The sequence below is a fragment of the Neopsephotus bourkii genome, unplaced genomic scaffold (assembly GCF_033783945.1).
Source record: "Neopsephotus bourkii isolate Nb327-2 ecotype Australia unplaced genomic scaffold, CSIRO-AGI_Nbou_v1 NB_1154, whole genome shotgun sequence".
NCBI lineage: Eukaryota > Metazoa > Chordata > Aves > Psittaciformes > Psittacidae > Neopsephotus > Neopsephotus bourkii.
In genome coordinates this window covers 4,201,825-4,216,797 of record NW_026901640.1, presented here as the reverse complement: position 1 = coordinate 4,216,797, position 14,973 = coordinate 4,201,825, and the positions used below count along the sequence as shown (strand labels likewise).

The window sequence follows — 14,973 nt, the reverse complement described above, 5'->3', positions numbered from 1 at the left end:
AGGTCCTGAGCAGACCCAGGGCCAGTTGCTGGCAAGAGCTGCCATGTGTTCTGGACCCTGTAAACTGCCTGGAGCCAGCCACACACTGCTTGCTCCAGTGCTTCCAGCAACAATGGGTTTGGTTTGGTCTTATCCCTTACCTGGGGTGTCCCAGCGCATCCCTCTGAGCACAGCGAGTGAATGCAGCCTCTTGGCTCGGAAGTGCAGACCCTGCAGCTTCCCCGGCCAAGCAAAACTGCCAGGACCAGCCGTGGTGCCCCGGGGGAGCTGCTTCTGTATACAAAGAACTTGGCAAAATGAAGTGTAATGTAAGCAACTATTTAAAGAGAACGATCCAATTGCTAGTTGTAATTTCCTCATTGTTTGCAACACCCTCTTAAATGCCTGTGATCCTTATAAAGAGCTTTTCCCCACCCTTTAAACTTCACAGAAATGAATTTTACCTTCTGTGGTTTGAACGTGCTCATTGTGAGGGGGCTGGTTTGCATTTAGTATGAACTCTGATTTTTTTCTCTTCATGCCCAAGGCCATTTGGTTTGTGAATTAGCATTGTGAATGAGTTGGCTTGTCTCGAGAAATGCAGCTATTGGAAATTGAAGGCTGATGGCCAGGACACACAGCCTTGCCTCTCTCTAGGAGATGAAGTGCTAGATCAGTGGTAGCGCTTTCTTTCAGACCCCAGAGTGCTGACACCCTTTGCAAGCAGGCTGACTCGGGCCACTCATCCAGATCTGCCTTCAATAAAAAGGTGTTGGAAAAAATACCTAATAGAGTGGCATTACAATCTGAATGTGGATGTGTCTTTCTCCCTCAGCTAGCTCTCTGGTGAGATCTGCACATTGCATCCCATTCCTGCCTCTGCTTGGTCCTCAGATAGTTCCCATTCAGGAAATGGGATTGCCTCTACTCGGAAATGAGGGATGGTGGTCAGCAGAACTGTGGCCTCTTCATCTGAAAAAACACTTGAGTCCAGTTTCTGTGTGAGATACTGATGGAAGCAACAGCATGTTGTGTGGGGGTTTCTCCAGCTCTTGTGCTTGAACCCATGCTGGTGCTGGGTGGGATTCTCGGTGGTCTCCTCCTGCGCTTCCCCTATGGCTGAGTTTTGTTCTTCAAGCCTGAGCGAGCTGTAAACACCCGGAGCCCGAGGGGCTTTTCAGAGCAGAGCTTGGTGATTCATTTCCTTCCCCTCTGGCTCTCGGCTATGGTTTGGCTTTTGTTTAAGGGTTCGATAATTCACCGCTGGGCTGTTTAGGTTGAAATGCTTGGAGAACTGTAAGTCAATGTGGTGATTGCAGCAGCTTCTCTGTGCATGGCGGGGAGACCTGCTCCTCTGGCTGCAGCCAGCCCACACCTGCAGGCTGGGCTGTGCCAGCAGCTGCCGTTCTCTTGTTCCTCTCCATCCCAGTGAGCTTCTGTGCATGGGTTAAGTGCCAAATTACCCTGTGCCAGAAGCATGTGGTGAGAAATGCCAACCCAGTAGCGTGTCTCAGTCACTGGTGTTGCATGGAGCTGAGCTCACCGCAAGATGTGATGACCAGCAGAAGGCAACATCTAGACCAGGATGCCCAAAACATGGCAGTCACATCTGCATGGCTTCTGCCCACAGCAGGGTCAGTGCGGGGTGGATGAGCTGGACTACATGGCCCAAGACTGATGTTAAACCCATCATCAGCTCCTGGGAACAAACCTGGGAAACCCCAGTTGCAGAAGAACCATACCCTCGTGTGTTGGCCTTGTTTTCAGTGTGCCTGTATCTTAGCAGGGGTTCCTGGTTTGTTTAATTAGTATTGAAATGTGAGGGGAGGAAACAGCCAGGGAAGCGTTACAAATTGCTTCAAGGGAGTGGCATTGTATTTGTGCTTACAGTGTCTTCTAAAGAAAGACCTTAAAGTATGGTAAATATTATCCCTGTTTCACTTGCAAAGAGGCAAATATGGCAGGAGTTGAAGCTTTACCTGCACTTTTAGGCAAGCCTGCAGGAGATGTGAGACAAACAGTGCTCTCACCTGTGGTACTGAGAGGATGGTATTGATGGTGAGGGTCTCGGTGGGTGATGAAGGTCCAAGCTGGTCCTGCAGCTCTGAAAGATGCTTTCACACTCATTGCCAAAGCACCAGCTCTCTTTCATTGCTTAGCTCTGACCTCTAGTCTGAAAGATGTTAAAACTCCAAAATTCTCCTCTTCAAGCTGCCAAGTTTACCTTTCTTCTCTCCCCTGCCAATCTCTTTTACAGCTGAAGCTGTGGAACAAGTACAGAGTCTCCAACATTCCTTCCCTAATATTTATCGATGCCTCCACCGGGAAGGTGGTTTGCAGGAATGGCCTCCTGGTCATCCGAGATGACCCAGAAGGTAAGACCTGGACTCCTGTGTGCCACAGGAGCATGGGTACACAGCTGCCTCTTCATTTCAGTTTCTTCTGGTTTGCCTTGGAGGCGGAGGAGGGGGGAATGGAAACAAGCAACTATTGTCATAATTGAGGCGCTGTATTATTGTCAGCATAAGATTTTCTGCATCATTCCTGCCAGATCTTGTGTTTTGGTTTTGCTTGTTGAAAAGAACAAAGATTTCCCCTTCGGGATTTTTGTCTGGAGTGGTAATGAAGAAAAACTTAGACTAAGTGAAACATTAAGTATGGATATTTCCCTGATGAAGGAACATGGATAGACAGATTGAGAGCTCAGACATTCCATATCTTGGGAGCAGAATCCTTCCAGAATACTGAGTGGGACTTTATGACTGACATCACACTTGGTTAGGGTAACGAATTTCCCATTATTTACAAATGCAGCAGAAAAATGCTACTGTTCTCCATTTCTGAGGTTTAGTGTGCTGGGAGTTGATGTTAAATCCATCTTCTTCCAATTTGCAAAACCCAAAATGAGCAAAATATGTGCCCTTACTCACGGACCCTGCAGACCCATCATTCAACTGCTGCAGTCTGTCCATGCACACATATGAATGGCTTGACGTTCCTTCACATGGTAGATACAAGGCATGGTGACCAAGTCTTTAATTCAGGTGGCAGGAACTGTACAGCCAGTACATGTTGTGGCCTGAGCCATCTGTGATGTTTCCTTCTCTCTGGCTGAATGCATAGATTGATTGCTCTGGGAGCTGGCAGCAGATGATTTGAAGCATGTGTTTGTGTGTACACACACATGCTTGCTTTGAGGTGCAGAGGGTTAGTGTAAGTTGAGTTTATATGTGTGTATATATGTATGCATAAAAATATATCTATAAACTATCTTTTACACATATATAAAGTTTTATAAATAAGTATGTATATAAAAATGTATGGTTAGTATCAGTATAAGGTAAACAGTGTGACTGCATTCCTGAGCACATACCACCTTGCCTGCCTGCTGTGATTAAAATAAATGCTGTTGATAAGGAAAAGATGCCTAATCAGGCACAAAACCAGTGCAGGCTTCGTCAAGCCAAAGGTGCTGTGACTTGGGCTCAGGTGCAGCCACCCTGTGAGAAGGAGGTGGCTTAGGGCAGAGGAGTGGTGGTGCCTGACAGATGAGTTGCTCTTCATCCCCCTTGGATGAGGATAAACCCCAGTGGGATTCCTCAGATAGGATCCCCTGTATCTTTGCAGAAGGTGGGATGTTTTCCTTTCAGTGGAACTTTCTGAAACTGTAAAAGCTGCATGTACATGTTGCTGTTTCATGTTTTCTTTCCATCCCAACCTCTCCCCAGGTCTGGAGTTCCCCTGGGGGCCAAAACCCTTCAGTGAAGTTGTTGCTGGGCCTCTGCTAAGGTACAATGGCCAGACGCTAGACAGCAGTGCCCTGGAGGGCTCTTATGTTGGGGTCTATTTCTCTGCACACTGGGTGAGTAGCAGCTGCTTTGCAGAGCAGTTGGAGTGAGCTAAGGGGTGCTCAGGGGATCCCCCCTGCAGAGCTGTGTGGGAAAGTAAAGACATTGGGCTGGTTAGTGTTGAAGCAGTTAAGATGCTCTGGTCATTCTGGCAGAAGCTGCAGCATTGCAGTGGCCTCTCACCCTCAGCTGGCCCTTCAGAAAGGAAAGAGAGGGCATTTAAAAATGGAAGAGGTTTTGTTGGCAACTTAGAGGCCATAAACCTCAGCCACATTCAGGGCTGCTGTCCAGCACTCCAGCAAAGATGAGGTCACATCTGTCTTTGCATGGTCACTGGGTCATTGGATCTGCTGGATGTGGGTCTGCCCCTGTGGAGCAGATGGTGTCCTCATGCATGTGTTGTGTTTTGCAGTGCCCACCGTGCCGAAGCCTCACAAGGGTCTTGGTGGAATCATACAGGAAAATCAAGGAGGCAGGCCAGAAGTTTGAGATACTCTTTGTTAGTGCAGACAGGTAAGGAGGTGCTAACACTCTGTGCAGGCAGAGCTGGGTGCCCCCAAGCTGGGAAGCTGTGAGCATTGCTGGTTTGATTTGAGGAGGAAATTTGATTTGGTGTAGAACAGATTGGCTCTGATATCAGAAAGTCTGCCTGAGTCCTTTGTCCTCTGCCCAGTGTGGAAGTGCAAAGAGGGGGTTTATCAAGGGCAGGGTGGGCTGAGAGCAGGCTCTGTGGTTCATGGCTCTGAGGTCTGAAGGATGCTCAAGCTGCTGCTGTCACCACAGGTTGATATTCAGATGCCTTGGAGAGTTTGAAGTATTTTATCAGGCAAAAATGCACCCTGGCTGCCTTCTTGAAGAAATGGCAGCTTCACGTTTTTGGTCTGGCTCTTTCGAGTTGTTTCTGCCAGCAGCCCTTACCAGTGGGCTTTGGTGGAAGGGATAAAGGGCTTTGCAGGCCAGGTTTTTAATGAGAAGTGAGATCCTGGCAGGCAGAGGGGCACTTGAGTCCCATGCACTGTTCCCTTGCACTGTTCCCTTGCACAGGTCAGAGGACTCCTTCAAGCAGTATTTCAGTGAGATGCCCTGGGTAGCTGTGCCATACGCTGATGAAGCCAGACGGTCACGCCTGAATCGACTCTATGGCATACAAGGTAGGAAAGGCTGCACTGATACACAGCTCTCCTTTCTGCTCCTTCTGTTGAATATTTGTAATGTCTCCTCATGTTTAACTAAAATAAAACCCAGCAAAGCACAGTGCCCCAGGCAGAGTCGCTTCATGTTTCTGCTCTCCACAAACTCACATTCCTACCACCTGCCAGGCAGGCTGTTAGTTGAAAAAAGGACTTCCATAAACAACCTAATTCTTCCTGGAAACTTGGAAGCTGTTTTTGGCTTAGATGTTTTTTGCCTAATTACTGATTTATTTATTTTGCTTTTTCTTGAAGGTTTAAATTTCATTTTCTTGCTCTTTTGTGCAATGCAAAGGCAGGCTGTCGTTCTCTGCAGAGGCTGTGGAAGGTGGCATCTGGTTTATGTTAGTGACATGAATTACAGAAGAGTGCGTCTTTGATGTAAACCATGGCCTTGGTTTTACTGTATGTGCCAGTGCCAGAATTCCAGCAGCCCCGGCTGCTCATAGAGGCAGGGGAGAGACTCTTGTCTGTCTGGGTGGCTTCAAAGTGTCGTGAAGATGATAAAAGCGCACAGCAGCCCTCCTGGGGGCTGGCACCTTGTTTCTGCAGGAGACAAACTGCAGCACAGAAACATGCAAGGTGACTAGCTCACAAGGAGGTCTTAAGTCTGTACATATAGTTAAAGGGTCCTGCTGCAATGTGCCTGTTTCTCATCTGTTTCTGTGCAATGCTGGTCAGGTGGGTTCTGACTGGCAGAGCGTTAATGTGGTCTGCAGGGAAGAAGGAGTGTTGCCAAAGGTGGCCAAGGGCCTGGGGAAAGTGACAGGAGAAATAATCCCTCCTTGGGGTCCTCTCCAGACACCTTTTCTGGCATGAGCTCAGGTGCTTTCGCTCATCTCTGTTCCCTGATCTTAAACCAAGAATAACCATTTGCCTGCTTTAAATAGCCATCCGTTTGCTGCTTAATTACCTTCCCATGAGGCAGGAGCTTTCCAAGTTCATCCGTCTTTTCCCGGCCTGCTCCCAAACTGGTTTCAGCTGAGCACTGCAGGACTGCTGCCAGTTTCGCTGGGACCTCGTGTAAATAAGGTGTCCAGATATCTATACTTGAGCACCAGGCATGCTGTAGCCAGGGAAACAGTGACAACAGCTTTCCCTCTAACGCCAGCCGCTGGCTCCTTAAACATCTTTCCTCACTCTGTGCTGACCTGAAAATGTAAATATTTGCTGTTCCCCTGCGCTCTGACCCCTTCCTCTGCCAGCGTAGCTCCCATGTTACCCCCGTGTTTCAGCTGCTCTCCCACAGACTCCCGACCCTGGGATTTGGGCATGTTTGACTGCAAACCCTTCTGCTTATCTGTGATGGTTTTCCTATAGGGCGGTGAACTCTCCACAGGGATGAACTGTGATCCCACAAGGTCATATTGAAAAGTGGAGTCAGGCTAATTTGCACCAGCACAGGAGGCTTTGCTATCCCACCACCTCCCTTCCTACCTGGGTGCTGCACAGGCTTTGCAAGGCTGGTCTGGGCTCTGTTTCCCCATCATGGTCCAAGGTGATGTGGGGAGGGTGTCTGGGCACCAACAGACAAGAGAGAGGGCTGGAGGTGAGCCCTTGTGCTGCTCCTTGAGGCTCCAGTTGTCACTGACCCCTGCACAGGCAGCGACTCAGGATCCTCTGTACTGACTTTGGGTTGCTCACCTGTTTGCAGTCAGGCTTTGGCAGCAGGCTGCTGCACCAGCTGTTTCTGCATACAGGGCTGGATGCCTTGGGCTCAGCTCATCATCCACCTAAATGTCAGATCAGATCCATATAATCTCATCTGCCTTTTCCCAGATGCAGGGTTCTGATGCTGCCAAGCATTGTTGAAGCCCCTTTTGGAGCTGCACCTATGCATCAGAGAGAGCATGTAGCCCATTCAGTGTCCAGGTTACCATCCTGGTGGTGCCCATAGGGTGGTTTCTCTGACGTTATTTGGAAGGCTGGGAGCTGAAACAACAGAAGAGCTTGTCTTCCCTGACTGCTTTAAGTTGCTGAGTGGTGGAAAGCAGCAAGAGAGTAAAATCTCTTGTTGTTTTAGTCCTATGTTGGCCCCCACAGCATTGAAAAACTCAGTGTGAAATGTAAGTTGAGTTATTGGTCTTTATTTGGGTTTACTTGAATGCCTCCATTCATAACCCATGTGCAGTCAGTGGGCTGTACTGTACCCACCTATATTAAATTGCTTCTGGGTGCAGCACTATCTTGAGAAAGAGCTATGTCTTGTGGCATGGCTGCTTAGAAATAATTCTCTGTTGTGCAGGCAGCTCCTGGCCTGCATGATCCTGCCTTAGGTGAAATCCCTGATGTTAGCTCTGCTTCCAGTGAGATGGGGAGCTGTCATAAATTTTATGCTTGGATAGGAATCAGCCCTTGTTGGTGTGTATCTTGGGGCCTACAGGAAATCTGGAAAGGGGCTTTTTTTTTTTTAACCAGGGCCTGTAGGGACAGGACAAGGGGGAATGGCTTGAACCTGCCAGAGGGGAGACTGAGATGAGCTCTTAGGCAGAAGCTCTTCCCTGTGAGGGTGCTGAGGCGCTGGCACAGGGTGCCCAGAGAAGCTGTGGCTGCCCCATCCCTGGCAGTGTTCAAGGCCAGGTTGGACACAGGGGCTTGGAGCAAGCTGCTCTAGTGGAAGGTGTCTCTGCCCGTGGCAGGGGTTGGGAGTGGATGAGCTTTAAGGTCCCTTCCAACCCAAACCAGACTGAGATTTTATGATCTTAGGAGACCATTCATGAATATTCTTTATGGACTCTGTTGCATCTCTTTGGGATTTGCAGTCCCTTGGGCTTTTGTTTCCCCCTTTTCTCTGTGCTTTAACCCAGACACCCAAGGGTCACTCTCACAGCCCGCCTGGTGGGAGCAGCCTGGTTGTCACTGTTAGAAGAGGATTCTCCTACCAGATTTGTGGAGCTTTCTTCTGAAAAGGTGAAGAAAGAGCAATAAACCCACCACCTATCCTGCAGCTGGTGTATTCTGAGGTTCGCTTTACATCAGTGTTGATTACTCACCCAGCAGACTTAATGCAGATGAGATTTCCATGTCGGATCTGGGGTTTAATATATAAATATGTAAATATATTGCCAGGTTCAGTAACAAGTCATTTGGCCCCTGTGTTTTCATAAAATGCTAGCCCCATGGGAGCCGAATCCATTTTCTAATGCATAAAATCAGACTGAGCCCGCCTGTGCTAATTTCCATCTGAGCTAATACAATATTCATTGCAGAGTGTCTTATCTGTGATTCTTCTTGATAAGTAAATTCTCGTGTTATGACTCATGGCAATTACCAAAGCCCCCAAAGGCACTAAAATAACAAATAGTGGCTCAGATGAGAAGGGATGGGGGGGAAATAATGGGGTTAGCAGGTGTGAATAAAGTTAAGGACTGGTCCGGCTGGTCTGTGTCCCATCCAAAGAGCATGTGTTTGCTAGGGGAGCAGTAACAAGGTTTGCTTCAGAAGACAATGATGTTCCTATGGGATGCCACTGTGAGCCAGGTAGTGCTCTGTCCTCTAACCTCTGGGTCTCAGCCAGGAATGTGCAGGAAGGAGGCACAGCAGTGATCCTTGGAACTAGGAGCAGATGGGTTGTGGCAGCCTCAGCCTTTGCCAGGCAACTCCAGAAAGGAAACCAGAGCTTTGTGGCTGGTGAGAAACCTCTGATGCAGGGTGTAAAGGGTGCAGGGATTGACCTGGCACATGTCATTCACCTCCTTACAGGCCAAAAACCCAGCCCCAAGTTTTCTGATGTGTTACATTTCCTGAACATGCTAAACCCCAGAATAATTATCTTAAAGAGTCTTTGTTTTCTGAGTCAGTTTTGTATTTGTGGTAGGAGGTTTTAGTGGCTGGGTGCTTTGGTGTGCATGTTTCTGCACACAGAGTCTGGTAAGGCTGGAATGTTTTGAATAGTAAATGAAGTCCCTGATAGTGGTGGGATCACACTTGCAACAGTCTGTGTGTAAACTGAGCCCTTGATTTTCCCAGATCAGCAAAGCTCATTTCAAATCCGTGCTTTGGTATGCTGCATTGTTCAGGTTAGACAGGATACTGAGATGAACCTACATTCCTGCCTGTCCCTCGTGTATAATGCAGGCCTGGAGAGGATGGAGAAGCAGGTATGTGGGGCAGGGCTGGAAACCTAAATTAGGATATAGATCCGAATCATGTGTGATGCTGATCACTGGCTGCTTCTCCTGGCTTCAGTAGTTCTTTGTGCCTTGAAGAGTAGGGCCAGAGTGAAATACCCTAGTTCCTTCTAGTCTGTTTAACCCATCCCTGCCCTAGAGCTATGTTGATACCAGCAGGTAGTGAATAAACCTTTTTGTGACACAAAATGGTTTTCTTGGCATACCTTTAGGACTTGCAAGCCCAGCCATTGGGCATGTTCTTGCACTGCTGCAGCACCAGCCTGGTGCTCGCAGCCCCAGCGTGCAGTGTTGGTAGGAATGTGAGCAGCTGGAATGAGGGGAATGCGGCCGCTCGCCTGGACCTGCAGGGCAGGCATGGGACAGACAGATGGCCGTGTCTTTCCTAGAGAAATACCTAGAATTCAGAGGGCTTGTGAGTAACCCACTGTTGAACAAACATGGGAGCACAGTGCCAGGAGTCTGGTAGAGGCAAGCATGCTGGATTCGCCCTGCACAGAGAATGGCTCTGCAGGGTATTTCTGATGAACAGGCTCTAAAGTGAACCTATGGGTGAGGGCAAGAGGGTTTGAATTGCCTCGGTTTGCTGGTTGTGGCTTGGGGTATGTTGCTGGGTGAAGGAGGAGATGCTGGGTAGCAAGCAGGTGAGAAACAGACAGCAATGCCTGTCACTCCCACTGGTCAGCTTGTCTCTTGGGGGCTGATCCCAGACTTTCTCCCCTCTTCCTTCCTTGGAGGATATTTCTTTGTCTCCTCGATGACAGAGGAATGATGTGCTTTCCAGATGAAGTCACTAACATGAGTTGTTCCTGGAAAGCCTTTTCAGATGGGACAGTCGCCAGCTGGTATCCACCCTTCCCCATTGCCAGCTCAGCCACATTTGATAGGTGACAAGTGCTAAACCTCTGCTGCAAGTGTGTTTGCCTCCCTCATAACAGCTTCTCCTTCATAGTGAGTCTTTCCAGACCCATAGCTTGGGCCAAAATGCTGCTGTTTCCCAAGGGTCAGAACCTCATTGGAGGCAAAGTGTGCTGGCATTAATGTGTATGATCCTGCTCCATCTCCACTTGCAGAGATGTGGGTATTCAGTGTTCCCAGGGTTGATCCATGCCCCTGAGCACTAGATCACCGTGGTTCATGAGTCGTGAGATGCATCCTTGTGCTCTGGAAACGGCTGGATGATGAGCTCTGAGTGCTGGAGAGGTGTGGGTTTCATGGAGGAGTTTGTGGCTGCTAAAATACATTGCCTTCCTTCTGGGAAGGAACACACCCTGCTTCCTGGCTGCCATTGCTGTGGAACACACTGCAAGAAGGTTTGTGTGTGTTCCTGTGAGCCGGGGACCAGGATCTTCCAGCAGCAGCCACTTCTCAGTGCTGGGGTGGTGGTATATGTGGGGCACTGATGCTCTGCCTTGTGCACAGGAGGCACGTTTGTCTAGCACTTGGCACGAGGGAGCTTGCGAGGAGGGTCCCTGCATGGTATGGTGGGTTGGCATCAGGCAGCACCACATGGCAGTGACCCCTGCCTGCACTTGGGCAGGGAAAGGCAGGCAATGCCAGAGCCTGTCTCAGTTTCCTGCTCTGGCTGCTGAATCACAGTGCTCTGCTAGGACAGAAACAGGATCCAGGGACCCTGATTCCTGCGCTGCTTGAGCTGCAGAGAGGCAGCATTGCTTGTTGGGCTCCTGCCAGAGCCAGAGGCAATAGGAAAAGGCCTTTCTCCCCACACCCTGTGGCTGGCCAGTTCACACTTTGGCTGATCTCACCTTGTTTTCCTTCCTCCACAGGCATCCCGACTCTCATCGTCCTGGACTCCAAGGGGGATGTGATCACGCGGCAGGGGCGGGTGGAGGTGCTGAATGACATCGAGTGCCACGAGTTCCCCTGGCACCCCAAACCTGTGCTGGAGCTGACGGACACCAACGCCGTGCAGCTGAATGAGGGCCCCTGCCTTGTTCTCTTTGTAGGTACGGAGCATTCTGTTTCGAAAGCAGAGCCTGTGCTTAGGAAGGAGACTGGGCTACCTGCCAGCTCAGATAGAGCTGGCCACAGGGCTGAGAACCTGCCTCTGGTGGTGACAGTACCCTTAGGAAGGGCTATCAGCCCGTTTCCATCACCAAGAGCAGTGCTGTGTGCTCACATGGCCAGAGAGGCCATGGGGAGAGAGCGGTCCCCACAGAGTTTCCTTCAAGGGATTCAAGGGGGCTGACAGACCTGGAACCTTGCCTATACCATAGAAACGGGCTGCTGCAGCTCACAGGGCTCCCATGCAGCAACCTGAGGAGTAGTGGTTTGCAGTGGAGTGGCCATATCAAAGATGGTGGCTGTGAAGTGGAATGCTGAGTACGTGTATAAGAGTACAAGAAATACACTGTCACAGCCACTGGTAATGGAGATGAGAAAAGCCTTTCTGGAGCAGGGACTGCAGGCACATGCAATCTTCTAGAGGAGGCAGAGGAAGCATCTTTGGGAGATGTTACAGCTCTGTGCTGGAAACCACAGCTCAGGCCTTGAATCCCTGGCTGAGTGGGGCTGTGAAAGCCAGAGGAGCCTCTTTCACACTCTGCTGGTCCTTGGTTATTTCCTCTGGGGGTGCTGGCTGCAGGACAGGGCAGGCTTTTCCCCCCAAGTTCCTGTCCCTCTTCCACTGTTACCCCACACATGAAGCTCCCCTGCAGTTGGAGAGAGGCCTAGAGCTCATCCCAAGCACAGCTGGCTCATTCCTCATTGCTTCCCTGCCAGCAGTAGACGGTTAAATCAGGCCGTGGTCAGGATGAGCTGTGCTGCAGGCTGAGCCCTGGGGAATGGCAGAGGGGCGTGCACAGCATTCCGGGAGCAAGCCGAGGGGTCCTGGGCTGTTGGCGGAGCGTGGCTGTCCCTGGAGCACTCTGTGAAGCTGCAGTGGGGGTTGCTGAAGAAGCCCCCCTTGCCCTGAGCCTGCTGGTGTTGTACAGCATGCCCCGCTTCCTCACATACCCTTTGTGAGCAGCACACCCTTCTCTGCAGTGCTGATAACATGGCTCTCGCTCTTTCCCTTCTTCCTTTTCAGATTTCCTTTTGACCCTGATTATTTATTCAGCACAGCCCAGCAAAGGATGTGAGCACAGAGCCAAAAATCCTCTCCTCACACAGGAAGGACTGGTTGGCCACGCCAAGCGTGACTGATTGGGGCCAGCGCTGCAGCCTCTATTTTGTCTTGCTCTGAGCAAAGTTTTTCTGTCACCTTGCTGCAAACTGCTCATTGGAAGAGCACAATCCAGTCAGTGGCTATGGTTCTCGCTCAGTATGGCCTTGGTGAAGTCTGCTGGCAATGTGCTGGTGCAGAGATGAAGCTGGTGCTGCACTGGGGCAGGAGAAGGCAGGCTGAGCAAGTGCCAGTTGTGATAAATCCTGACTGATGTACATCCTTCCCCAGAGAGGTTAGGGCTAGGTTAGCCAGAGTCTGCAGGGCTGCCTGGAGTGCCGCCAGCACCAGTTGTTCATAGAAAAATCAATCCCTGCAGGCATCCCATAACCATATGTATTTATCACTGTCATGAATGCAGGACAGACCCTGAAATCCAGTGTGCAGTGTCCCTGGCATCTCCTGCTTTGCTTGGAGAAGCCAAAGAGGACAGGGATGTATGAAGCAAGGCCAGAGAGTGCTTTGAGCACAGGCATTGCCTGTCCCAGCTGGTTGACTGGACCAGCCGTGTCGGGTGGTTACATCTCGGACCACAAGAGCTGCATGAGCTGCACACACGAGGAGACCAGAGGCCACTCTTCTGCCATCTTCCTTGTTTTTTTAAATGCTAAAAGTTGTCCCCAGATCGAAATCGTTTCATCTCGATGCTGCTCAAGGACGCAGTCTCTCCAGCTCAGTATTTGAACTTCAGTGGCGGCTGGCGTTTGATTGATGTTGCCATCTCTTTCTACTCTACCTCTGTCAAATCAAAGCTGCCTTCACAGTGCTGCTGCGGCAGAGACTCAAGCAGAAAAGCTGCTGAGCAGCGGTCCCAAGGCGGAGGGATGGTGGGTGGCGGGCAGGGGTGGCAGGCAGCCTCAGATCAGCGCCTTCATTTGGTCTTCAAAACATGCCAGCTTCTCAGCCTGCAAAGCGGCTTCTTTTGTGCCTGTTTGTCCCTGCACTTCAGGAACAGCACCAGGGAGTGAGCAGGGAAGTATTTGGGCAGCAGGAGCTGCTCTTTTCCCTGTTACATATCTCCCTGTCTCACATGAAAAGCACATTTCAGCTGCTCCCTAATTGCTACAGAGCTGTGTGGCTTTGAAGTTCGTGCTGCACATCCGGGCTCTGGTTTCCTGTGCAGTGGTGCTGTGGGATAGAGCTGCCAGCACCAGGCCCCTTTGCAATGCCTTTGATCCTAATCTCCTTTTTGCCTTGCCTCTTTTGTTTTGTCTCCCCACCTCTGTGTCCTGCAGATTCAGAGGATGACGGAGAGTCGGATGCAGCAAAACAACTGATTCAACCCATAGCTGAGAAAATCATTGCCAAGTACAAAGCCAAAGAGGAGGAGGCACCATTGCTCTTCTTTGTGGCGGGTGAGGTAAGCAAGAGGAGAGCACAAAGTTGTAAACTGCTGTGTCTTCATACAAGGACTGAGCTGGGTTGGGTACTGCTGTTGCCATTGATCAGGTGGGTAAACTGAGGCATGGAGCTACTGCAGCTAGTCAGGGTCTGTGGGGCAAAACCAGACCTAAGTCCTGGCTCAGTCCCCTGCTCTTGCTAAATATTACTTCTGGCAAAGGGGTCCCAGCCCAGAGTTTACTCAGAGGTGGAAGAGCCTGATGGCAAGCAAGGGAGCTGCTGGGGTGGGCAGAGCAGTGCTGAGGGAGACTGAGAGGGAGCTGCGCTGCCCTGGAACTGTGAGGCTGTGTGAGCAGGGAAGTGAGCTGGGCAGGGGGAGAGCAGCCAGGGTTTGGGTTTCAGCTGGGCCCAGCCTGTGTTACCCTCCTTGCTCAGGTGCTGCTGCTTGCATTCCCACTCTGGGAAGAGGGCAGGGACTGGTGCTCCAGCCTCTTGCATAAGGGGTGCCTGCGGGAGGCAGCCCCAGTCCCACAGGCTGGACCTGTTTCTGTGCTGTGTGAATGATGCCGGGCAGGAACTGTGCAGGGAGCAGGAGGGCAGCATGGGGCTGTGCTTGTCGCAGCACAAGCCTCTCAGCTCCAGGCTGTTTCCTGAGCTGGCCATGCTGTTGGTGGCTGGGATGGTGTTTGGGTCATGTGAGGCTGCAGTGCTCCCAGGCAAGGATATGCCACAGAAAATAGGAAAATGGGGCTTTATGTCTCCTTTTGCCCTGCACAGGCACTTTTGCTGGTCTTGCAAATGAGGAGGGCTTGGTGCAAGGGTCAGAAAAGCTCCCAGCCCCTCTCCAAGCCCACAGTTTCCCTCCCAAGGCGCTGCTCAGGGCCTGGGCAGGTGGCAACCACTGCAGAGCCATGCGCCTGCTCCATCCATCCCTCCACAGTCACGTCACAGCCGCAGTGTGCTGCAAGCAGGGCCACCTGGAGCCACCCTGTGCACAAAAGGGCCCCCATCACTGCACCCTGTCCCCCCCCCGCCAGGGAGCCCCCGCTACCGCCTCCCACAGTCCCATCAGCCCCTTCTGAGCAGGCGTTCCCTCTCCCACCACTGTAACGGGTCTCCGAGCATCCCAGCTCAGCCCCACAGCCCTGAATAAGCCCCTTGTTGGAAAGGCTATTTTGGGAGGGTCTAGGACCTGCCCCCCTCCTCCCCCAGAGCCTGCAAAGCATTTTTCTCCTGCTCACTGGCTGTAGCTGAAACATTGCTGCTATTCATCCAGCTCCCGACGTCCCTGTGGCAGCCAG

General features: G+C 51.0%; 1 protein-coding gene across 1 annotated transcript in view; it reads left to right on the top strand.

The window, feature by feature from the left end:
- The window catches only part of NXN (nucleoredoxin), a 50,993-nt gene that overhangs the window by 33,716 nt on the left and 2,304 nt on the right, over window positions 1-14,973 (top strand). The window contains exons 2-7 of the mRNA XM_061363604.1: window positions 2,237-2,354; window positions 3,708-3,841; window positions 4,240-4,340; window positions 4,872-4,978; window positions 10,935-11,114; window positions 13,567-13,691. Of these exons, the coding sequence (XP_061219588.1) occupies window positions 2,237-2,354; window positions 3,708-3,841; window positions 4,240-4,340; window positions 4,872-4,978; window positions 10,935-11,114; window positions 13,567-13,691 (765 nt within the window). The remainder of the gene's footprint in view (window positions 1-2,236; window positions 2,355-3,707; window positions 3,842-4,239; window positions 4,341-4,871; window positions 4,979-10,934; window positions 11,115-13,566; window positions 13,692-14,973) is intronic.